Source organism: Euleptes europaea, chromosome 2 (assembly GCF_029931775.1).
Source record: "Euleptes europaea isolate rEulEur1 chromosome 2, rEulEur1.hap1, whole genome shotgun sequence".
In the NCBI taxonomy this organism is placed as follows: domain Eukaryota; kingdom Metazoa; phylum Chordata; class Lepidosauria; order Squamata; family Sphaerodactylidae; genus Euleptes; species Euleptes europaea.
This window is the reverse complement of record NC_079313.1, coordinates 91,431,762-91,456,592: the sequence shown is the minus strand read 5'-3', so window position 1 is coordinate 91,456,592 and position 24,831 is coordinate 91,431,762. Positions and strand designations below refer to the sequence as shown.

The 24,831-nt window shown below is 43.0% G+C and overlaps 1 protein-coding gene across 1 annotated transcript; it reads left to right on the top strand.

The window, feature by feature from the left end:
* The first annotated feature begins 1,968 nt into the window (after positions 1–1,968).
* CTSE (cathepsin E) lies at positions 1,969–21,962 on the top strand. The gene is made up of 9 exons (XM_056844375.1): positions 1,969–2,032; positions 3,022–3,178; positions 4,766–4,883; positions 8,252–8,370; positions 10,100–10,299; positions 10,569–10,691; positions 15,399–15,540; positions 16,291–16,389; positions 21,796–21,962. Exons 1-9 carry the CDS (start codon positions 1,977–1,979, stop codon positions 21,958–21,960), a joined length of 1,179 nt encoding a protein of 392 aa, XP_056700353.1. The 5' UTR covers positions 1,969–1,976; the 3' UTR covers positions 21,961–21,962.
* Positions 21,963–24,831: the final 2,869 nt, after the last annotated feature.

The following is a 24,831-nucleotide window of genomic DNA, read 5'->3' as shown; positions in this document are numbered from 1 at the left end:
CTCTCCATGGTCTAGAGAGCTTTCACATCACCTGCTACCTGCTGCTTTTAACTGGAGATGCTGAGGATTGAACCTGGACCTCCTGCAAGTCAAGCAGATGTTCCACCACTCAGTCACAGTTCCTCCCACACATCTGCTGTGATGCCACACAGCAATCATGATGACAGCAATAATTCTACTTTATTTATTTGTTTGTTTATTAATTAAAATAGTTTGGTCGCAACAGACTCCCCTCAGTAGCTTACAAAATCATATCAATTTAAAATCTAGAGCAGAGACTTAAAAAAAAATCAACAATATTGAGGAAAACTGAAACAGTGGAGTAAAACTCAACAAAAACAGCCTGCTAAAATACCAAGGTTGCATAGCAACAGAGTTAGGAGTCAGAGGGTTGTATTTAACTGCTGCAATTAAAAGCTCTCTTAAACAAAATAGTCTTTACTACCAGGTTGTGAACAAATCAAGAGGGATGGATCCAAATGCACCTCACAGGAGATCAAATTCTGTAGTCTCTATCTCATGTAATCAACCACATTCTGAACTTCTAAAGGGAACTGAGCAAAGCCTTAGTAGAGGATCTCAGTATACCGTATGAATAGGCCTCATATTTAGGTAGGCTCTATTGGAGAGGTTATAATCAGGGGGGAATGTAACAAATATCACATGTTATTAGACACAATATAGTATGCTGTAAGTTCTTGGAAAAGGCAACAAAAAGTGCTACACTAGGGGACAAGGTTGCCAACTCCAGATTGGCAATTTCCTGGAGATTTGGTGGTGGAGCCTGCAGAGGGCATGGTTTGGGGAGGGGAGGAACCATAGTGGCATATAATGACATAGAGTCCACCCTCCAAAGCAGTCATTTTCTCCAGAGAAATTGATCTCTGTAGTCTGGAGATCAGCTGTAATTCTGGAACACCTCCAGGTTCCACCTGGAAGTTGGCAACCCTATGAGGGTAAGATATATGGACTGGGTGCAACAAATGAGAAATAAATATAAATTTGCATTAAAGAATCATGATTTTGCAGAAAAGCAAAAATCTTTGTTTAAAACCTGGGGCTTTGGTACAAGGCTGTGCATAGACTTCAACTCAAACAAATCCTATAGCTGATGAAAGGCACTTTGACTCACAAAAGCGTCTACCCTCAAAGTCTTGTCGGTGCTAGGTGCTACGGACTTGAGGTGCTATGGACTCAAATCTACAAATCCTACGGCTGTATTCAGGGAGGGCAGAATGGTGTAGCCCAATCTCGCAAGGTCTTGGATGCTAAGCAGGGTCAGTATACCACCAAGGAACACTCTGAAGAGGAAAGCAATGGCGAACCACCTCTGCTTCTCATTTTGCTTGAAAGCCCCATGTTGAGGACACCATAAATTGGTTGCAACTTGATGGTGCTTGTGTACATATTCAGACATCAGAAACAAACTGTTGTTTATTCAAGATGAAAGCAAGCCAGGGGAATCTTTTAGTTCACACACATTAATGGTTTAGAATCCTGGCTGGAGACAAAAAACAAACAAACTGCAACTTGTTAAAGCACCAAATCTGGGCATGGCAACAAACTGAAGTTTCATCTTCAGCCTCAGCTCTCAGTACACAAGCAAAAGGAGGGGGAGCACAGGAACCAAAGGATTTCCTGAATTTTTCTCCCCACCAGCATATGATTCAGGGCATATGCTCATACCTCTGTATACAGACACCTGTAACCAATTCCAGCAGCTCTTCCACCCCTTCCTGATTCAGCGGTGGAGGAAAAATGGCCTAATCTCTGGTCCCTGGAAGGGACCGCATGTGCAGTGATTAATTTCTATTCCAAAGGTGCTGTATTGACATTAAGTGGTGTGACTTCGATAGCATAGATCCCCCCCCCCTTCAGTTTTATCACAGGGGTTGGGCTGGATTTGTGGATATAAGGGCAGAGCATTTGTTCAGTTGCAAAAAGTTAAGGAGCGCATAAGATCTGCAACCACCAGAATGAAGCAGCTGATTCTTTTAATGTTTTCAGTATGGCTGGTCAGTGGAGTACAAAGGTAAGCAAGTCTCCTTGGCCTTCTCATTGATTCTTTCAGACTACTGAAGTTAGTTACCCAGGCTCAAAGTCCAGATATGAGGATGATTCAGTCCCCCCGAACCTTAGAGCACTAAAGTCATCTTTTGATTTCCTGCAAAAATGTTACAGTGCATAGACCCCGTTTCAGAACAAGGAGGCATTGTGTGTAGGGTTGCCAGCTCTGGGTTGGGAAATACCTGGAGATTTTGGGTGTGGAGCCTAGAAAGGGTGGGGTTTGGGGAAGAGAGGGACTTCAATGGGATGTAATGCCCTAGAATACACCTTCTAAAGTGGTGAACCGATCTTTGTCACCTGGAGATCAGTTGTAATCCCAGGAGATCTCCAGCCACCACATGGAGGTTCACATTTATAACGAGAGAGAAAATGCCACTGTATACCTGAATGTAATAAATTATATAATTTTCCAAAAAGGTAATTTATAATTTTAAATATCAACTTATAATTTCCAAAGCACTTCTGTCAAAACAAAGCAAACTATACAAGGTTTTGCGATTTATCCTTGTTTCGCATATCAGCTTCATCAGAAGTCTGTTGCTGTATATCTTGCTATACAGGAGAATCTTGGCTGCTCCATTAAGTCTCTCTGATTCAAATCCTGGAGGTTGGCAACCCTAATTGTGTGCAATATGTGACGTCATCAAGATTCATAAAACCACACACATTTCAGGATCACAAGCAGCACTGTACTTGGGAACCACATAGCATAGCAGGCCTCAGTAAATGTCAGATAAATGATGAATCATAAAAGAAACGTACCACTCGGGCATACTGGATTATTTGAGAGTAATTTTATTGCATGCTGTGGACAGAGTTTCCAAATTTTGAACAATCCATGAAATATAAAGAGCTGGCAACTTTAGTGTGCTGCCTCATAAAACATGGGTCTTCATTTTTTCATTTGGTTAAGAAACAGCATTCACCATATGTTTCCTTTCCCTCTCCCCACAGAGTTCCCCTAAGGAGACACAAATCTTTGCGGGCAACTTTGAAAGAACGTGGGCAACTGTCCAAGTTCTGGAAGGCCCACAAGGTGGATATGATCAAGTATACCCAAGAATGCTCAGCAGTCCAGGAAGTAAATGAGCCACTCCTCAACTATTTTGATGTAAGTTATGAGCAGTATGTATGTTACTACGGGGAGAAGAAATGTGGTTCCAGCAAAAGAAAAAAAACTTGCATTATTTTTGCATGAAAAGCCATGAATGTGCACAAGATAAGCTCTCAGTCACCCATTCAATGGAGCTTATATTAATTCAAGAATAATATGGCACTGTGCCAGATATTATTCGCCCACTCCATAAGTGGATGGTGTATTAACCTTTTCAAAATTATTTGTCACGTTAGGATGCAGTATGGATGTATTTGTCTATCTATTTGTCTGTGTGCGGGGTGGGGGGAGAGGAGAGAGGAGGACGGAAGATGAATCATTCTGGTTGAATTTTAAAAATGGTATCTTTAGTGCTATGCTCAGACTAGCCTGTTGGACTAGCTAATGTCTGGTGTAAAAAAAGAAGAGAAGAAGACCCTGCAGAGGGCAGCAAGAGAGCAGTTAGATAGGATAGTGAGGCTATCACCTTCTCTCCTGTTAAGTGTCATTCCTTGTCTGTCTCCAGATGACAATGACCAGCTGTTTCTCATTGGACAGTGACAGTCAATAGGGTGGTGGTGGGTTTTGCACCAAGACTTCTGAGTTGACTTTCTGTATAATAAGCAAGCAGCAGGGCTGTCTATCTGAACACTGAAAGCCTGGAATTTATGGAGAGAGATATTTGTATCTATGAATATTATTGTGTGTGTGTATAACATCATTGCCAGCTTCGGGTTTAGAAATACCTGGAGATTTTTGGGGTGGAGCCTGAGAAGGATGGGGTTTGGGGAGGGGAGGGATTTCAATGCCATAGAGTCCAATTGCCAAAGCGGCCATTTTCTCCAGGTGAACTGATCTCTATTGGCTGGAGATCACTTGTAATAGAAGGAGATCTCCAGCTAATACCTGGAGGTTGGCAACCCTAGTATAGTATCTCCCCAAATGATACCTTTTGAACCTGTTAGTGCTAGAACATGTGCGCCTATATATACTGTTAGGAGCCTTTCCTGGATGTTAAAAAAAGTGAGTGCGCTACAGGTAAGTGCTCTGGCATCAACTATGTACTGTGATGGACAGCATAGCCCGCAAAGGGCAGAGCTTAGGGGGGGAAGCATTCTTGCTGCCTTTCAAAATGTTTTTAAACAGCTCTCCTACACCACGGTCCTTCACCTTCAGAACAGAGTATGAAAATACAAAACATCCACACAGTAACGTGGGCATGGACTTGGAGTGTGTTGGTGTGTGTGTTTGTGGAAGGAGTTGTTTCAGTCATCATTATTTCTCAAACTGTGGCCAATAGGTGTGACCTGAACCACATCCCCTTGAGTAATTATACTATCAATAGAAGCACTCCCTGGGAGAATTTTTTTTTTTCCTTCACTGCAATGTGAGAGTTAGGAATAATAATTACTATTGCTGGATCAAGACCAGCCCAAGCACAAAGTTAAAGGTTACCATTTTCAACCACTAAGGCTCCAAAGTCTGTCCATCTGAGTATAAGCGTGTAATGCAAGCAATCTGACACTTTCCTTTAGCTTGGGAGGACTTCCTGCTTTGTGAACCTTTGCCGAGCTCTGCTTTCTGAGAATTTTTTTTCCTTGTTAGGTGGAATATTTTGGACAGATCTCCATTGGGACTCCTCCTCAGAATTTCACCGTGCTTTTTGATACAGGTTCCTCCAACCTCTGGGTCCCATCTGTTTACTGTGTCAGCAAAGCTTGTGGTATGAACTGCTTGGGGGGGGGGGTGGCTGCTCATGGACTGCTTGTTTCTGCTTAAATGTAAGTGCATTAATATGACATAAAAATATGTAGTATATGAGGCTTTGTCCGCCTCGATAGTTTTGTGTCTGAGGCAGTGATGGGGTTCCTCAGATAAAAAATATTTGTTATTATTATGCATGAGCTGGATTCTATTTAAACTGGCCATGAGGAACCCACTTTAAATTGATCCATTTGGAAGCAGTAGGAAGAAATGTTCTTGTTTGTTCACCGTGCAAACTTAGGGCTGCCAACCTCCAGGTACTAGCTGGAGATCTCCTGCTATTACAACTGATCTCCAGCCGATAGAGATCAGTTGACCTGGAGAAAAATGGCCGCTTTGGCAATTGGACTCTAGATCATTGAAATCCCTCCCCTCTCCAAACCCCACCCTCCTCAGGCTCAGCCCCCCCAAACCTCCCGCTGGCGGTGAAAAGAGACCTGGCAGCCCTATGCATACTGGCTCATCTCACTGTGCTCCTACTGTATAAGATGACATAAACGTAGAGGGCAGTGGTTCTTGTAGGCTATCCGGGCTGTGTGACCGTGGTCTTGGTATTTTCTTTCCTGACATTTCGCAAGCAGCTGTGGACTTTCTAAACCATCTCAATAATATCCATCCAAACATTCAGTTTACCATGGAAAAAGAAATTGAGGGTAAACTCCCATTTCTTGATACCCTTGTCATCCGTAAAACAAACTTTCAGTTAGGTCACAAGGTCTACCGGAAACCAACTCACACAGATTGCTACTTACACAAAAACTCCAACCACCACCCCCGACAGAAAAGAGGAATAATCAAAACATTAATGGACCGTGCAAGACGGATCTGTGAACCACAGTTTCTCAAGGAAGAAATTAATCATCTAAATCACGCACTGCTAGCAAACGGCTATTCCAGAAATGAAATCAGAAGGGCCATTAAACCAAACAAAAATCAGAAAACCCAGGAAAAACAGTCTCCCATAGGAAAGGTATTCTTGTCATTTATTAAAGGAGTCACTGATAGGATGGAGAAACTTTTGAAAAAACATAACCTACAAACAGTGTTTAAACCCACCAAGAAAATACACCAGATGCTACGATCAGCAAAAGACAAAAGAGACCCCCTCACCTCTGCAGGAGTATATCGTATACTTTGCAGTTGTGGACAAGTTTACATTGGGACCACACAACGCAGCATACAAACAAGGATAAAAGAACATGAAAGATATTGCAGACTTGGCCAACCTGAGAAATCAGCAGTGGCTGAACATGGACTGACCCAAACAGGACACAGGGTCTTATTCCAAGACACTGAAAGACTGGACAATTCTACCAACTATTTTGTCAGATTGCACAGAGAAGCCATTGAAATTCATAAACATCAGCACAACTTTAACAGAAAAGAAGAATGAATAAGGCTTGGCTTCCTGTCCTGAAAACCTCCAGACTAACAAAGACTACAGTCCACAATAGCCATGCGGATTAGCTTTGGATTCCACATGTTAACAGATCACTTCAGGATACAATGGTTCCACATTTAACATACCACACCCTCATTAGCACATTATCTTGATACTTACAGGACAATGATTAGCACATTACATTGTCGAAGGCTTTCACGGTCAGAGTTCATCGGTTCTTGTAGGTTATCCAGGCTGTGTGACCATGGTCTTGGTATTTTCTTTCCTGACGTTTCACCTGCCACAGCTGCTGGCGAAACGTCAGGAAAGAAAATACCAAGACCACGGTCACACAGCCCGGATAACCTACAAGAACCGATTAGCACATTACCTTTAATACTTTGCAGGACAATGACTCAGCTCAAACCCAACCCCCTTCTGACTATATATTACTCTTCCTACACACTTGACACTGAGAGACACTGTCCTTCAGTGTTACTCCTCTGAAGATGCCTGCCACAGCTGCTGGCGAAACGTCAGGAAAGAAAACACCAAGACCACGGTCACACAGCCCGGATAACCTACAAGAACCGATTAGCACATTACCTTTAATACTTTGCAGGACAATGACTCAGCTCAAACCCAACCCCCTTCTGACTATATATTACTCTTCCTACACACTTGACACTGAGAGACACTGTCCTTCAGTGTTACTCCTCTGAAGATGCCTGCCACAGCTGCTGGCGAAACGTCAGGAAAGAAAACACCAAGACCACGGTCACACAGCCCAGATAGCCTACAAGAACCGATGAACTCTGACCGTGAAAGCCTTCGACAGTAGAGTGCAGTGTTAGCCCAGCTGTAAAATGGGACTAGATATTTTTTAACCAGAAGTTTAAGTTGCCCTTGTACGTTACTTTGTTGTGATTAGTACTGGTTTGCAGTTGGCAACATCCAGCAGCCTCAACAAAACCACAGGATATTACTTTACTGTACAAAAAAAGGGAGGGGGGGTCACCCGCCAGGAGAGAGAGTTAACTACAGAATTCTTATGTTTATCTCTAAGGTATTGGTCTGACCACATGGGGGCGCATTAACAATAATAAATGATGCAGTCATAAGCCTAGGACATTCAGAAGACAGATTTTCCATGAAAAATGGAGCGCAAAGGGAGTGGATCCAGGGTGATTTTCTATGCTGATTTTCTATACTGGTGATTTTCTACCCTGAAAATCCAGGTTGATTTCCTATGCTGTCTAAATGAGATCCTGGTGGACTGTGTAAATAAGGCCTGACTGGAGTATTGTCTAAGGCTACAGTCTTATGAACACTTAGGGATGAGCCGCATTGTAAATAGTAACACTAGCATTGTCCATAGTGCAACTTACCTCAGGGTAATATGCATGGGATCAGACTGCATGATGGTAAAATGCTATGACTTATGGTGAGCCCGATTTTCATCTGAAAACTGAGGGGTGAGCTCACAAATGCCTTTTTATTACTTGATGACTGCAGCATCAAGTGATGTTTCATGTGTGAAATGGCTGTCCCGTAATAAATACTACAAACAGAACTCTTTTTATCACATCAAATACAATACATTTTCAAAGAGGTAGTTCACACTCTGGGTGGAAATGACTCAAGCAAATGATGTGTGTGTACGTGCGCGCATTTGTAAAAGAAAATCAGCCCTAAGGTAGCAGTTGCACGCATCCTGTGATAATTGTAAAATGTAGGGACAAGTTCAGGCTACAGGCTGCAAGCCTGTGCTCACTTACTTAAGAGCAAGTTCCACTGAACATAGAGGAATTTACTTCCAAAACATGTACAGGCCAGCACTGTAACTTTTCATGCCAGCACTCTTGGTTATTATATCACAAGATTTGGGGGTGTCACATTTCACTTATTCAATATTCTGATTGAGGAAACTTTATTTTAAACTATAGTCGAACATTCCAGATTTCATCCATCAGCCTCCAGCACCTACACTGAGGTGGGGACTCCTTTTTCTATCCAATATGGCACTGGAAGCCTGACAGGAATAATTGGATCAGATCAAGTAACTGTGAGTGGAAGATCTCATTGTTTCTTTACAGTCTCCCCTCAATACCTTATTTTCCAAACTTGTTGAAAAGCATGATCTAATCAACATTTTATTTTACTTTGGAGGGAGGAAGGACAGCTTCTCTTTATATGTGTATACCAAATGTAGGGTATTTTCTAGTTTCAATGTGTTCTACATCCTCCTGTGATTTTTAATGTCATTTCTACAGCCTGTGATCAAGACAACACATCATTATCATGGATATTTTGCTTGACTATCTTTACCTTCATTTTCTGAACTCACTTGAGTTGTTCATTGAAGTAATAGGATAATGCTTTATTCATTGTTGTGCACACCATTCAATATTCTTTCCCCTAATGCTTGTTTGTAGCAAAGAGTAACAGATTCAACCTTTATTAGGGTAAATTACTACATTATGTCAGTATACCTTCAACATATGCACATACATATGCACGGGGTTGCCATCCTCCAGGTGGTCACTGGAAATCTCCCACTATTACAACTGATCTCCATGAGACAGAGATCAGTTTGCCTGGAGAAAACTGCTGCTTTGGCGATTGGACTCTGTGGCATTGAATTCCCTCTCCTCTCCAAACTCTGCCCTCCTCAGGCTCCACCCCCAAAATCTCCAGGTATTTCCGAACCCTGAGCTGGCAACCCTACATATGTATGAACATATAAAGCTGCATGTTCTCCCGGTGCTTCCTGCTGCTGCCCGCTGACACTCAGCTGTTTGGTGGGTGGAAGCAGGCTTGCTGAAGGGCAGGGGAACGATCTACGTCCCTGAATGATGATGTCACTTACGGTGTGATGTGGAAGCACTGGCATTGCATCAGGGGATGCTCTAGCACTCTCCCCCAGTACCTGCCTCCCAAAAGCTCCCACTAGTTGCTAGGAGGAACCTGGCAACCATAGAATCATAGAGTTGGAAGGGACCACCAGGGTCATCTAGTCCAATCCCCTGCACAATGCAGGAAATTCACAACTACCTCCCCCATACACACCTAATGACCCATACTCCATGCCCAGAAGATGGCCAAGATGTCCTCCCTTTCATCATCTGTTTAAGGTAATAGAATCACCATTGCTGACAGATGGCCATTTAACCTCTTCTTAAAAACCTCTAGGGAAGGAGAACTTACCAACTCCCGAGGAAGCCTGTTCCACTGAGGAACTGCTCTAACTGTTAGAAAATTATTCCTAACGTCTAGACAGAGACTCTTTTGATTTAATTTCAACCCATTGGTTCTGATCCGACCTTCTGGGGCAACAGAAAACAAGTCAGCACCCTCTTCTATATGACAGCCCTTCAAGTACTTGAAGATGGTTATCATATCCCCTCTCAGTCTTCTCCTCTTCAGGCTAAATATACCCAGCTCCTTCAACCTTTCCTCATAGGACTTGGTCTCCAGACCCTTCACCATCTTTGTTGCCCTCCTCTGGACACATTCCAGCTTGTCTACATCTTTCTTAAATTGCAGTGCCCAAAACTGAACACAGTTGAGTCACCCACCTTGGTTCCTCAGCTCCTTTCCTAAAGACTCTGAATCAGATTTGTAGGGCTGGTCAGAGTAGGTAATGACATTTCCCCATTATATGACCTTTCCCAGCACCCCAGATATTTTGCTTTCTGTGTACTTTTCCTTTGGAGGGGCACAATTCTTGGGTTATTTTTGTTTGTTTATTTTCATGAGTATAGGATCAGAATTCATGTGTTTCTGCCCTTCAGGTAGAAGGAATTACTGTAGCCAATCAGCAATTTGCAGAAAGTGTCAATGAGCCTGGAAGCACCTTTTTGGATTCTGAATTTGATGGGATCCTTGGTCTGGCCTACCCATCCCTGGCCGTGGATGGAGTCACTCCAGTCTTTGATAACATGATGGCCCAAAACCTGGTAGATCTACCAATGTTCTCCGTCTACATGAACAGGTGACATAAACTAACTTCTGGTGCCAGCTACCAATGCTTCCTTCCAATGTAGACCCTTCTTTAACTAAAATCAATGAAAGTGGAGATGAAAAGACAACCCCATAGTCGCTATTTTAAAAATGTATGCCTTTAGAGGACATGGGGAATTAATGATATTCTTCCAACATTAAAAAACAACACAGAAAACGTAAAATGAAATAAATGAAATAATAAGGAAGGCCCTTGCTAATTGAAATCCTAACTGAAATGCCAATTCTTTTTTTCCTCAGAAACCCAGAATCCTCTGTAGGAGGGGAACTGATTTGGGGTGGCTTTGATGCTTCTCATTTCAGTGGGGACCTCAACTGGGTTCCAGTAACTAAACAGGGTTATTGGCAGATCCAGCTGGATAAGTAAGTATTTTGTTTTGGGAACTCGTTGGGTTAACTGCAGAGATAATGGAGGGAAGGTTTGTTGCAGGAAAGCAGTAATGAAAATCAATAATATGTTTTGCTGTCATTGAAGAAGTCAGACTTTAAATAAAACAGCCTGTGTACTTGGGTTTATGTATCCAGTAGGTCTCTGGAGCTGTATATATCAGAAGGAATCCCTCCAGACTCTACATAGCAAACTGGTTCCGTTTTAAAGTCAGGGCATTTAAAAAGTAGTATGTGTCCATGGAGTTCAGAAGTCTTCTAAAATTGTAGTAGCTGGATGAGGTTCCCTGGGTGTGCCAGAGAGAACGTAATTGACTCAGCCCTGTTGGGGAGTAGAACAAATTGCAATGGCTATCTGTTTATAAGAACATAAGCACATAAGAAAGGCCCTGCTGGATCAGACCAAGGCCCATCAAGTCCAACACAGTCTGTTCACACAGTGGCCAACCAGGGGCCTCTAGGAAGCCACTAACAAGATGACTGCAGCAGCACCATCCTGCCTGTGTTCCACTGCACCCAAGATAATAGGCATGCTCCTCTGATACTAGAGAGAATAGGTATGCAGCGTGACTAATATCCATTCTAACTAACAGCCATGAATACCCCTCTCCTCCATGTATATGTCCACTCCCCTCTTAAAGCCCTCCAAGCTGGCAGCCATCACCACATCCTGGGGCAGGGAGTTCCACAATTGAACTATGCGTTGTGTGAAAAAATACTTCCTTTTATCTGTTTTGAATCTCTCACCCTCCAGCTTTAGCAGATGACCCCGCATTCTAGTATTATGGGAGAGGGAGAAAAACTTCTCCCTGTCCACTCTCTCCAAACCATGCATAATTTTATAGACCTCTATCATGTCTCCCCTCAGCCACCTTCTTTCCAAGCTAAACAGTCCTAAGCGTCTTAACCGCTCCCCATAGGACAGTTGCTCTAGTCCCCTAATCATTTTGGTTGCTCTTTTCTGCACCTTCTCAAGCTCTGTAATATCCTTTTTTAGGTGTGGTGACCAGAACTGTACACAGTATTCCAAGTGTGGTCTCACCATAGATTTGTACAAGGGCAGTATGATATCAGCAGTTTTATTCTCTATTCCTCGTCTAATTATGGCCAGCATGGAATTTGCCTTTTTTTACAGCAGCCGCACACTGGGTTGACATCTTCATTGAGCTATCCACTACCACCCCAAGATCCCTTTCTTGGTCTGTCGCTGCCAGCACAGATCCCATCAGTGTATATGTGAAGTTGGGATTTTTTGTCCCAATATGCATCACTTTACACTTACTCACATTGAATCTCATTTGCCATTTTAATGCCCATTCTTCCAGTAAGCAGAGATCCTTCTGGAGCTCTTCCCAGTCCGATTTTGTTTTAACCACCCTAAATAATTTGGTGTCATCTGCAAACTTGGCTACTTCACTGTTTAACCCCAACTCCAGGTCATTGATGAACAGGTTGAAAAGCACCGGTCCCAACACAGATCCCTGAGGCACCCCACTGCTCACATCCCGCCATTGTGAGAACTGACCATTGATTCCTACTCTCTGCTTCCTATTTTTCAGCCAGCTCTCAATCCATAAGAGGACTTGTCCTCTTATCCCATGACTATGAAGTTTGCTTAGCAGTCTTTGGTGGGGGACTTTGTCTTTCTGTGGTTGGTGAAAAATTAATCATGGTAGACTGACATGCATGTGGGATCTAGCATGGGGTGGGCCGACTGTTTATGGAAGTGAATGTGAATCAGTTTCAACAGATGCTGCTACTGAAACTTCTATTTAATTCAAAGAGGGCGAGCAAAGAAATATTGTTTTTCTTTTTATTTAAACTTTACTCTGAAATTTTGACATATAAAATATATTCTCACAATACGCATGCACCCTCAAACCAGATTTTGAGAAGTATAGAAGAAATACAATTTCCATTTGTCTTGAAATTCTTTGCTTGGCCTTCTAAGAAATATTGTTTTTCAATTAAGAATTGAGGGAGTTCCTGTCTTTGACAGTTTGCTCCCACCTCGTGAGACTTACATTTATGAAAATAACAATCAACAAAGCTTCTAACTTGTTCCTCCTTTTCCCCCATAAGACGTAAAATATAGAACAATTAAGTGTGTAAAACAATAATTAACATGTAACAATTCAGGCCTGTTGAGCTCAAGCAGACCAGGGTCTCCCGATCTCAGTCTTTTCTGACTTCTATCATTCTAGCCAGTCACTTAAAGATGAATAGACTGAGTCCCCCCCCCCCCCCCATCAGTGGACTCGGGGTTACACTACCACATCTCCAAGCTACTTCTTCACCACTTCTTTTTTCGTCTGGCTTCCTTCTACCCTGCATCCCTCTGTGTGAGCCTATGTAGGTAGGAGGCTATAGAGGAATCACATGCATGCACATGATTGTCTCGCATGCAGTAAAGGGAAATCGAATTCTGGGTCTCAGGTCAACGAGTCAGCACCTTAGGGTGCATGCATAGGTCACACATTTCAAGCATGCCCACTTACAGAAAATTCTCACTTTTACATAGAAAAAAATTTGGCAACTGTTTTTGGCAACCAGGCATGTCTTTTGGAGCCTAAAACCTTTTTGGCACACCCAGAAGTTATTCCCTGGATTCCAAAATCCATAGTCTATATATCCAACCATGTATACACGGAAGGCATTTCTCTCACACTTCTGGCACCCCCTTCCGACCTCCAGAAACATCAGTCCTAGGTTTGCTGGACTTGCGTGGAGGAATAGAATAGTCAAATGAATGACGGCACTGCAGAAAGGAGGAAGGAGGGGAGAAATTGCCCCTTCTTTTTTCAATCAGTAGAGCTGTGCTTGTGCTTGTGGAAGACACTGAAGGAGCTATTTCACTCCCTTTCCTCTCCTTCCTGCAGTGCCCCAACCTAAGTGGCTTTTTTCTCACAACCCCAGGAATGATCTTTCCCATGAGTGTAGAGATGCCAACCTCCAGGTGGTAGCTGGAGATCTCCTGGGAGTACAACTGATTTCCAGGTGATACAGATCAGTTCACCTGGAGAAAATGGTCGCTTTCAAAGGTGGAGTCCATGGCATTATACCCCATTGATGTCCCTCCTCAAACCCCACCCTACTCAGTCTCCACCCCCAAAGTCTCCACGTATTTCCCAACCTGGAGCTGGCAACTCTACACAAGTGGAAGGGCTGCTGGAATTGAGAGCAACCCATGTAAATCAACAATCCTTGAGTACAAGTAGAATGCAGGCTCTCATATATGTAAAGCACAATGTTCAAGAGGGCTGTTTAAAATACTTGCATTATAATATCCTTTGCATCTTTCTTACCCCTTACATCACTGAAAATTAGCCACAGAGGTCAAGCAGTTGCTTGAACTCCAGTTGCAGAGATGTCATAGATGGGGAGGGGCCATGGCTCAGTGGTAGATCATCTGCTTGGAATGCAGAAGGTCCCAGGTTCAGTCCCTGGCATCTCCAGTTGGAGAGACTAGGCAAGTAGGTGATGTGAAAGACCCCTGCCTGAGACCCTGGAGAGCCGCTACTGGTCTGAGTAGACAATACTAACTTTGATGGACCAAGGGTCTGATTTGGTATAGGGCAGCTTCATGTGTGTGTGTTCATGTGTGTTTACACTCTTTAATTCTAATAGATTTCCTTGCCCTGTAGAAAATGGGGATGGTGGTAGTGGGGAGATCAGGCTCAAATTAAAAATTGAAATAGAATATTTTCCTGGAAAAGTACACTAACAGTGAAATCCTAACAAAGAATACTCCAGCCTAAGCCCATTGATTGAAGAATCTACCATTTGTTTTATATCTCTGATCTGACTAGCATTGGAACATTTATGAATAAAAAAAGTATTTTCAGTAATACAAACATTTTTACTGTGGATATCCTCCCTAACCAGGAAACTGTGTTTTTCATTGTGGTGCTTTTCATCTTTCCAAGTACCCTTTAAGCCAGCATGGGGATTGAGTTGGAATTCAAACCTACAGCAGTATTCAACAGATATTGGGTATTAGGTACAGATGGATCAGACAGGATGGGAGAGCCAAAAGTCAAACCAACAGTCAGGTAGCCATAGGGTCAGAGAGATGCAGGAATTCATCAGGGCATGACACAAGCAGGGTGAGGCCAGAAGACAAGAAACTACAAGGCCACCAAAGGAAGAGAAAAGACATGAAGTCAAACAGTCAGGAACCAGAATCAGCAGGATGTCTGCAGCATGGACCAGTTGATGAGGCTGAAGTAAGCATTTTATATATTCAGGCTAGATCTTATTGGCCCTTCTGTCAGCTGCTCCCAGTTGCTCTCATTAGATCTCTTCAGGCAGGATGTACCATATTCAGGAGGGTGCCGTAGTACAGAGGAGATTAGTCTAATAGCTTTTCCCTGAAGGCAGGTAATTTAGACAGTGTGCAGAGTAAAGCTGTAGAGCTGCAAGCATCAGGTTCTGGGTTCATGTTCACCGTGATGACCAACGTGAGCTTTCAAATGTATTAAACAGCAAGTGAGAACCCTAGAAGAGTAACCCTGCCACCATAGTTTGAGTTCTTCTTCACCTGTTGAATAGATAACTGAGTAGACAGCCCATGGCAGATGCCTTTTAAGCTTAGTGTCCCAACTTGGCACCTGAGTCACCTGCCCCTAAATACTGCCTTTCCCATTTGACTCCAAAGCACATTTCATTTTTTTCCCTTTTCAGTATCAAGGTTAATGGGAACATTGAATTCTGTGCAGAAGGATGTCAGGCTATTGTGGACACAGGGACATCTCTCATTACAGGTCCTTCCGAGGACATAATCCAAATGCAGAAATTAATTGGGGCAGTTCCTGTGGATGGAGAGGTAGGTACCTATTTGCAACCCTACCCTGGCATGTCAGATGAGCAGACAAAACAGGCTGCATTTGCAGATATTCCTTTTTCTCAATGCTAAAAACCGGTATTGATCTATGGCCAGCCCTATCAGTCTTTATACCTAGAACTAATGTACAAAATGTACATTTTGTACATTTCTCTCTATACTCATATTTTTTTCATTAGCTTTTCACTGGCTCTAAGTCTTCTTGAGCCTCTTGTTGGTTTTTCAATATTTTCTAGTTTGTGTACTTTATGAAGTATTTGAGCCTGACTTGTTCAGGAAGAGCGAGATAAAAATAGAACAAACAAACAAACAAATATGCAACTTCAAGTCATAAGTGTGTTAAACATAGAGCTGCTTGGTTTTTAACCAGGTGGCTGTTGTGGAACAAGGTGTACATTACTTGCAAACATGTGTAAGGAACCTCCAGTGCCATTTTTTAAAAAAAAGAAAATCATATTGTGGTGGGGGGGGCATTCTGAGGGGATAGAAGGTGGGTGTTCAGTCCTTCCCTGCTATTTTTCTGCTCCAGATCACCCTTTCAAACTACCTTTCCTCTAGATGCATGGGTATAGGTGCATAAACCATTACATGTCTCAGGGCAGCAAGAAAGAGTGCAGTTATTGCTCTTCCCCTTATGATTCCTCCCATTTTCTACCTCCTTCCCCTCAAATTTGCATTTTTAATTGAAAAGGCTGTATCTTGACAGTGGCAAATATATCTGTTGCTCTGCAGTATGCCATGGAATGCAGCAACCTGAATGTGATGCCTGATGTTACTTTTACAATCAATGGGAACCCTTATTCTCTCACCCCGGAGACCTACACCCTGATGGTATGTTAAAGTTCCCAGCCCTGTTCCTCCCAACCCTGGGAGATATGGTGGGGGGACCTGGAGAGGGGGAGCGTTACAGACACTGGCATCTCTTCTGGGTGATCACTCAAAGTGATATCATACAGCCCCACAACGTTCTAGGAATTTACACAGTCTCTAAGGTAAAGACCATAGGAGAAATTCCTAGAGTGTTGCAGATGCTGTGATATCTGTGGTCACCCAGAAGTGATTTCACAGCAGCCACAATGTCACCTTCCCCCATTTCCCCCTGTTGCTCAATTGATCAAACATGGGCAATGGAGTGGGGGCAGGACTTTGCCCACCATGGGTGGAGAGTGGTAAGCTTTTGGTATGTACAGCATGTCAATTCTTTTCCTTCTGTGTTGTAAAAAAACAACACAGAGATGTAGCTCTGTGTCACTCTGCAGCCACTAAACCAAAAAGAATCTTGTGACACATTAAAAGCTTAACACGTTTATTGTGGCATAAGCTTTTGTGAGCCAGAGCCCATTTTGTCAGATGCAGAAGTTAGCTCTGGATCCCAAAAGCGTATGCCAAAATAACATCACTAGCGTTTAATGTGTCGCAAGATTCTTGGTTATTCTTGGGAAGTGTGGGCTATGGGTGGTGATCTTATTTTAGTTCCACACTGGCACAAAATCTGGCTCAAAATGTTCCTCTCAAGACCAAACTAAATGTTACATATACCACATGATCTCCACCAGTGCTTTTTGTTGTTGTTTGTTTACAAAAAAGTCCCAGTGTTAATATATAAGGCTGCACCGATATCCCCCAATTCCCCCTTCAGGACACTGATATCTCCCAATTCCCCCTCTGAAAAACGGTACCAGTATTCAGTACCAGTGAGTACCATCACAAAACAAGCCCTGGTTGCCACGAGGACTTGCAGCCATTTGGCAGCTGTGAGTTCCCTGTGGAAATTCAGGACTGCCACAGGGGCCTAACCCAGTCCTTGAATTTCTGGGCAAATTATGTCTTGCCAGAGGGGAGTGACTGGCTGGGTCTTGAGAGAGGGAGTGTGACTGCCTGAACACCTTGAAGAAGGTAGTTGTTAGGCCACTCCTTAAAAAATCCTCCCCATATTTCAAGCACCGTTCTAATCAGAGCTCTGTGAACAAAGTGGGGAAGTCTTAAATCCTCCCCCTGCAAAGACTTCTCAAAAAACCACAAATGCAGGGTGAGAGCTCAGTTTACAGAACTCCTAGGCAAAAACGCACGGTTGCTTTAGCCTCCTTTATTCCCTGTTTCAGCCAGGATTCAACCAGGATCGAACGCACATTCGGCAAAACGCAATCGTTCGATCCTGGCTGAATCCTGGCTGAAACAGGGAATAAAGGAGGCTAAAGCAACCATGTGTTTTCACCCCTACTGTCTCCTATAGCTGAACCCTATAGCCTGTCAAGCTGCTAGTCTCCCCTTCTTGGGGTGTTAGTAATGCCAGTTCAATTTCTGGGACCTCACACAAATCCCTGGCAGTTACAGGCCATCTCTATAGGGTTGCCAGCTCCAGGTTGGGAAATTTGGGGGCAGAGCCTGAGGAGGGCGGGGTTTGGGGAGGGGAGGGGAGGGACGTCAATGCCATAGAGTCCAATTGCCAAAGCGGCTATTTTCTCCAGGAGAACTGATCTCTATTGGCTGGAGATCAGTTGTAATAGCAGAAGATCTCCAGCTAGTACCTGGAGGTTGGCAACCCTACATGACTAAGTATCTGTTTCGGTCAAAACAAAGTCTCAGCCTTGAGAAATGCATACCACTGAGCCCTCAGAAGTGTACTGGTACTGAACGAACCATCACTAAGTGCCAGAACACTTCTGAGAGCTCAGCAATGTGCCCTTCTGAACCTTCACTAAGTGCCAAGACTGAGTCTCTGGCTCATAACTGGCCAGACTGCTTATTAAAAGCACCCTGGAATTGGATTCAATCTGATGAGCTGCCCAAGGAACAATGGGAACCTGATTCAATTGTGGAATCAGACACTGCAATCATTCTTAGTTCTAATTAATCCGGCACTGAATTTTGATTGCCATATTGTGAGTTAACTATTCCCATTGTGAGTGTGATTGCTCTGTAGTTACTGGTATTTATGGCTGTTTTAAATGTTGCTGCTTTTATTTCAGTTCAGTAGAGTTCTATTTATTGTGTGTTATTTTCTTTGCTTCTGAGCCAGTCTGATAAATTATTTCGGAAAAGAAAAGTACATACTTCATTTAAATAAACTAAAGGTACTGGGGGAGGAGCTACAGTGCTTGGAGAGTGTCAGAGGACAGGGAGTACATCCTGTGAGCCCAGTTCCCTTCCTTTCTTTTGATCCCAGGCAGGCAGTTGGCACACCCATACCCCATAGCCCCCTACACACTCTTTGTTGCCTGGCTTTTGTGGCAGCATGAGAGCAGGACACAAATGCAGTCTGGAGCTCCTGCCAAGAGTTATAGGAGTGGAGGAGGCAGATGTAAGGAAATAATTTTGCATATTCCTTTCTTTTTTCAAGGAAGCTCTTATCATATAATATAGAACAAAGGCTGCATTTCTTTGTCAATCAACAGAATGTATTTAGGGTAAAACAAAGTAGTTAATGCATACTTTGACAGCACATTAGATGTTCAAGTCATGGGAACCCTCCAAAGATTAGCAAGACAGAAGATTCAGAGATTCTCCTCTCCTTTTTGCTTTTAAAAGCAGACAATAAAGTGGGATGGCGAAGAAGAATGGAAGGGATTTATGACAGAAGGGAAAGAAACCGAAGAGATACAAGGGAAACCAAATAAGCAGAGAAGGACATCGTTTGTGATGGGAAAAGGGAGGGCAGGGTTACGGTGGGTGAAAGAGAGAAAAGTGAGCATTTTTGCTCATTCAAGGAGAACGCATCAAGGGATCATAGATGTTAAAAAAGCAAAATTGGAAAGGAGAAAGGAATTCAGGTCTAGTAACCCACAGCTCCAGGCTACCTATCCTGCCTCATCACACTTTTCTGTGAGGATTTATAAGGCCATTACAATTAGGGTTGCCAACCTCCAGGTGGTGGCTGGAGATCTCCCACTATTAAAACTGATCTCCAGATGACAGAGATCAGTTCATCTGGAGAAAACGGCCGCTTTGGAAATTGGAATCTATGGCATTATACCCCACTGAAGTTCCTCACCTCCCCAAACCCCACCCTCCTAAAGCTACACCCCCCAAATCTCCAGGTATTTCCCAACCTGGATCTGGCAACCCTGATTACAATAGATGCGCCGTAAATCAGCTGGCCCTTGAAAAGGCCAACATTCCCAGCCTCCTAAAAACATGACTGTTGCTTACAGAAAATAAACTCTTTTGTTTCTGGGCGCTAATTAACTTTCTATACCACACTCAAAGAAAATAGTATCATCATAGTTTTTGTGGGCTTCTTAAAGTAGGTTCAGAGATTGACCTGACTTTCTGAGGTTATTGTTCAAGGAGAGGGGGAATCCCTACATGCACTTATTTATATGAAACAAGGCAACTAACAATAATTCTACTAAAAACATGTTACTAAAATTAAAGCTGTAAAAAAACAATAGCTGCAGCAGCCCAGTCATTACTTGTTCCCTTCTCAAGTAATGCAAGGTCGAATGCCAATGACAGCATATTCTGATAGACTTTGTGACTGTGCTTCTGGAGAAATTGATACTTTGGAGCATTGCTTACTTTGGAGCATTGCTTACTGGAATGCAGGGATATGTGGATTCCTCCTCTTTTGTACAATAATGAGGAGCTGTCAACACCAGATAAGGCTAAGAAACTCTTGGCAGGCATGGATTTAGGAGTTACATTGGCTGTAGCCAAATTTTTTGCTCAGGCAATCAAATTCAAAGGACTTCAAGTGCGCTAACTAGTTGGCTATTTAAATTATCTATTTTTATTCTTATTTTAATTGTATCTAGTGTGACAATTGTTCAAGGCTTGTAGACTAAATGAGCGGTATCATTAAAGTATCACTTGTTCCTAGACTTGCCAATTGCCTGGCATTGGCGGACAAATGCCTGCCAATTGACCAGGCTGCCTGCCGACCCTCAGCTGGTCGACGGGTGGAAGAGGGCCAGCTGAAGGGGGGAGCAATCGTCATTTCCGGGTAAACCCGGGAATAATGCAGACTCCAGCACTCCCCCCAAAAAAATCTGTATGGTTTCTGGTTGTGGGGGAGGCCTGGCAACCCTAATTGTTCCTCAGAAGAAACCATTCAGATAAGTGCCTTTTGACATTTAAAGAAAAATCCTTCCATCCTAAAAGGCAACAGTGAGGTGCTCAATGATAGGCTCTGTCAGACCTGAAAAGGAAGTGTGTTGCCCAGTTGACAGCAATGGAGAAGGAACAAGATCAGGCTGTGGGCAAGCTTGAGAATCCCCAGTAAACATTCATCAGTTCAGTTGGCGTGCAGACTCATAAGGCAAGAGATGGTCGTTCAGATATGTGGGTCTTGTGAAGGGCTTTAAATTAATAGAGGACTAGGTTTTTAGATGTTCTAAGGGGGTAGAATCCATGTTGGGGGGACACAATTGTGGCAGGCCATCTCCACTCTACATACATTTATTGGAATGTATAATAATAATAATCTGTACTGGTATAAGTATCCATGTGTTGGGCTCTCTCCGCACAACTGGGAATCCCGATAGAACAGGGTAGTGCGGACTATGTGCACGGTTGCCAATAGGCCTGGAGAGAAATGTCCTGTTCCTTTAATGGAGGCTTAGGCTGTGGAAGTGGGCAGCTGAAAAATTACAGTAAGAGTTCAAGATTTCATCAGGATTTTTCCTTTCTTGCAAATTTTGCATGTCTTAAGAGTATATTCCAACTGGCCCTGCATCAGCAAAATTCATGTGTGTGTAAAAGCTGCTTAAAAAATAGGGTCGCTGGCTTTTTTCTGTCAGAACATTTGTTCCTTTATCTGCTGCATAGCAGGAGATGGTTCAGCAGGTGAAGCAGATTGCTACATCTACAGTATGGGAAAAGTTTCATCAGCTGAAGAAGAGTTGGTTTTTATACCCTGCTTTTTTTTACCTTACGAAGTCTCAAAGGGACTTACAGTCACAATCCCTTCCTCTTTCCACAACCGACATGTTGTAGGTAGGTGGGGCTGAGAGAGTTCTGAGAGAACTGTGCCCAGGGTCACCCAGCATGCCTCATGTGGAGGAATGGGGAAACAGACCCAGTTCTCCAGATTAGAGAACGCAACTCTTAACCACTACACCATGCTGGCTCTCAAGCTGCATGAAGATGTAATTGTACTGACAATCTATAACAAGGTGTTTTCAGTTTTATAGCTGCAGCTGTTTTTATGGGGAAAATAGCATATTAGTTTGGGCCTTGTTTACTCTCAAGCAAGTTAATTTTATTTGTTGTCACATCTATACTTTCTCTTCCAATTAGGAAAATAGCGATGGGATGACACTGTGTACCAGCGGCTTCCAAGGCCTAGACATCCAACCCCCAGCTGGGCCACTATGGATTCTGGGGGATGTATTTATTGGCCAGTTCTACTCAGTCTTTGACCGTGGGAATAACAGAGTGGGTTTGGCACCCGTGGTCAATTAAAATACTCAGAGAGCAAGGGAGTCTAAGACTGCTTAAACACAGCGGCTGCTTCTCTGCTTCAGCTACCAAACTGGAGCACTTTTTTGGCACATCCACAGGACACTGTGTTCTAACAGTCCTTCTCCCACTCTTAGTATTCTATCCCAAACCTGTTTTTTTGAAATGTTTTTTGGGAAGAGCACAGTGCATTTGAGTTATCAGGTGGCCTGGAATTAAAGGTGCATATTATCCAAAGTCCACCCACAGCAGCATCATTTTCATTCCCCTTGTGACTGCCATTTTCCTTGTTCCACCACCAGAGAGCTATTTTCAGGCTTTTAAAAAAGATCGGTAATTGCTAGATCACAGTAATGTTAGAACAATCTACTGCAAGCATCTACTAGTTCTTCTGAATCCTCAGCATTGAGTCGTTCTTTCTTTTTAAAGTCTTTAACCCTTTTCATTGCAGAGGGCTAGAGACATGGTTTTTTTTTAATCAAGGTTGGGAATTCTGAGGGACTAGGGTATCTTATGATTTATGCTAAGATTATTATGATAATCACTATTTAATGTTCATTATTAGATCACTATTTACTGTTCATAACTGCTGCTATCATTTATTGATTATTGTTTATTATACCATTGTCTATTGTATTATATGTATATTCATTTTTCAGTCTTTTGATATAATTGTAATTATTGTTTTGATATGTTTTTAATTTTTCTTTCTTTTTTCTATTCTGTTTATATCCATAAAAATAAAATCTTTTAAAAATAAAAAGTCTCATGAAATTTAAGCCTATCTTATGATTTTGCAGTTCTGACTCACTTTACTGCTTGTGTATCTTACTATGAGTCACATGTCAGCTCTATGCTTTCTTCTGGTCTTCTCAGAGAAAGGAAAGTCAATAAACAGAGCCCCCTTCCTGTGTCTAAAGCTGCTGCTGCTGTGGTTTATAATCACAAAGCATTTTACAGATTGCCAATTGCACAAAACAGCTATGAACACAAACCTAACTAGCAGCAACAGGACTCCAGATATTGTGCTCATCCAGCCCTCGGTGACAAGAGGGGGCTTCCCCAAAGTCAAGGAAGTTTGGGCAGCTCTCAAACTAAGGCATCTGCTTGCACTTTTGCAATTATTCGACTGCCTCAGGCGGAAAGCCGCTCCCTTCTCCACTAAGCTCTGAGTCAGGGCCTTGTAAAACCTGCTTATTATCTATGTTTGAAGGATCCGTGCTTCAGATTGCCTAAAAACAGGGCCAAAACACATGATACGCCTGACACATGCTGAGTCACGGGTCCACTACCTGACTCACACAAAACGTATATGGGGGAACACCCTGAAAAGCACTTGTCTGCTCAATGCTGGGGGAGAGAAGGAGCTTCTAGTTTCCCTCCCACTCTGCTGTTGCCAGAGGGTCACCTAGGGTTGCCAGGTCCCTCTTCGCCATCAGCATGAGGTTTTGGGGGCTGAGCCTGAAGAGGGGAGGGTTTGGGGAGGGAAGGGACCTCAATGCCATAGAGTCCAACGGCCAATGTGGCCATTTTCTCCAGGTGAACTGATCTCTATCGGCTGGAGATCAGTTGTAATAGCGGGAGATCTCCAGCTAGTACCTGGAGGTTGGCAACCCTAAACTGAACTCTATCAGCTGGAGATCAGTTGTAATAGCAGGAGATCTCCAGCTAGTACCTGGAGGCTGGCAACCCTAGGGTCACCCCTTTTCTTTAGCTCTTTGTATCCTTAGAAAATGGAAGTGTCTCTTCTCCTGCAGTGCCAAGCGACCAAGCAAGGTAAGTTCCCCTCATGTAAATCTGACTGCGAGTCAGGTAGCACACTGGTGACCCAGCAGAGGTTCCTGTTCCTTTAACCAGAGGTTAGAGATGCAAAAATCTGCAGGAGAGGTTTCCCAAGGCAGGGAGTTAAATACATTATCCTGTTAATTGCTGAGGCAAGCTGGTGGGACCACATAAAGTGAACAGCTCTATCCCCCTTCTACGCAGGTGGCTACATTTGAATAATGCATTTGCAGCAGGGATTTTACATCGATGAGCCTACCAATTTTAAACATACCTCTTTAGGGCATAATGTGCTTAGCTTGCCCCTGGAAAGTTTTAAGGGTAGTGAAGATTACTATATCATGAGAAAAGGGCATTCTCCTTATCACTTGGTACCGGTAACTAAAGCCTTACAAAGAGGCCCATTTATCTTGTTTCGCCTCTCTGGCAGGAGAATAACTGAAGAATTTTTGTTCTTACAAGAAAAATTGGGTCCAAACTAAGTCTGTTCAAATTTTTGTTTATAAAATGTGAGCATCTATAGCACAAACACATACACAGCTTTTAGCATCAGCACCCTCTCTCTCCTCTCCAAGTCCATCCTGTTACAGATCCTACTTCATATATGTGTTCCCTTGAGAAGCTTACATCAATTTTTTGGGAAGCATCCCATAACAACCAGGCGCTTCTAGCCTTGACTCTTAACAGAAAATTCACAGTAAAATCAAAGAAGGCTTCTTGGTGACATTGGAGTGAAAATAAAAGCTCCAAGTTATTATGTTCTTCACAATGTGAGAACTATTTAAGCCAAAGGTCATCAGATTGGAATATATTCATCACACATAAAAGTTTATGCCACAATAAATCCTGTAAGTTTTTAATGTGGTTTTTTCACAGGTGACATATTATCACAGCTACTATCCGGAATTTGCCAGATAAACTTTTTCTGATGGAATAAGCTCTATCTAGTGAATGTTCTTCCTTGATCTGGATGGCCCAGGCTAGCCTGATCTCATCAGATCTCAGGAGCTAAACAGCATTGGCCCTGGTCAGTACTTGAATGGGAGACTACCAAGGAATACCAGGGTCGCTATGCAGAGGAAGACAATGGCA

Coding starts and splice junctions, on each gene's coding strand:
- CTSE (XM_056844375.1), top strand. CDS start 1,977: ATGAAGCAGCTGATTCTTTTAATGTTTTCAGTATGGCTGGTCAGTGGA. Junction 8,371..10,099: donor TTGGATCAGATCAAGTAACT/GTGAGTGGAAGA, acceptor TCTGCCCTTCAG/GTAGAAGGAATTACTGTAGC. Junction 10,692..15,398: donor TGGCAGATCCAGCTGGATAA/GTAAGTATTTTG, acceptor TTCCCTTTTCAG/TATCAAGGTTAATGGGAACA.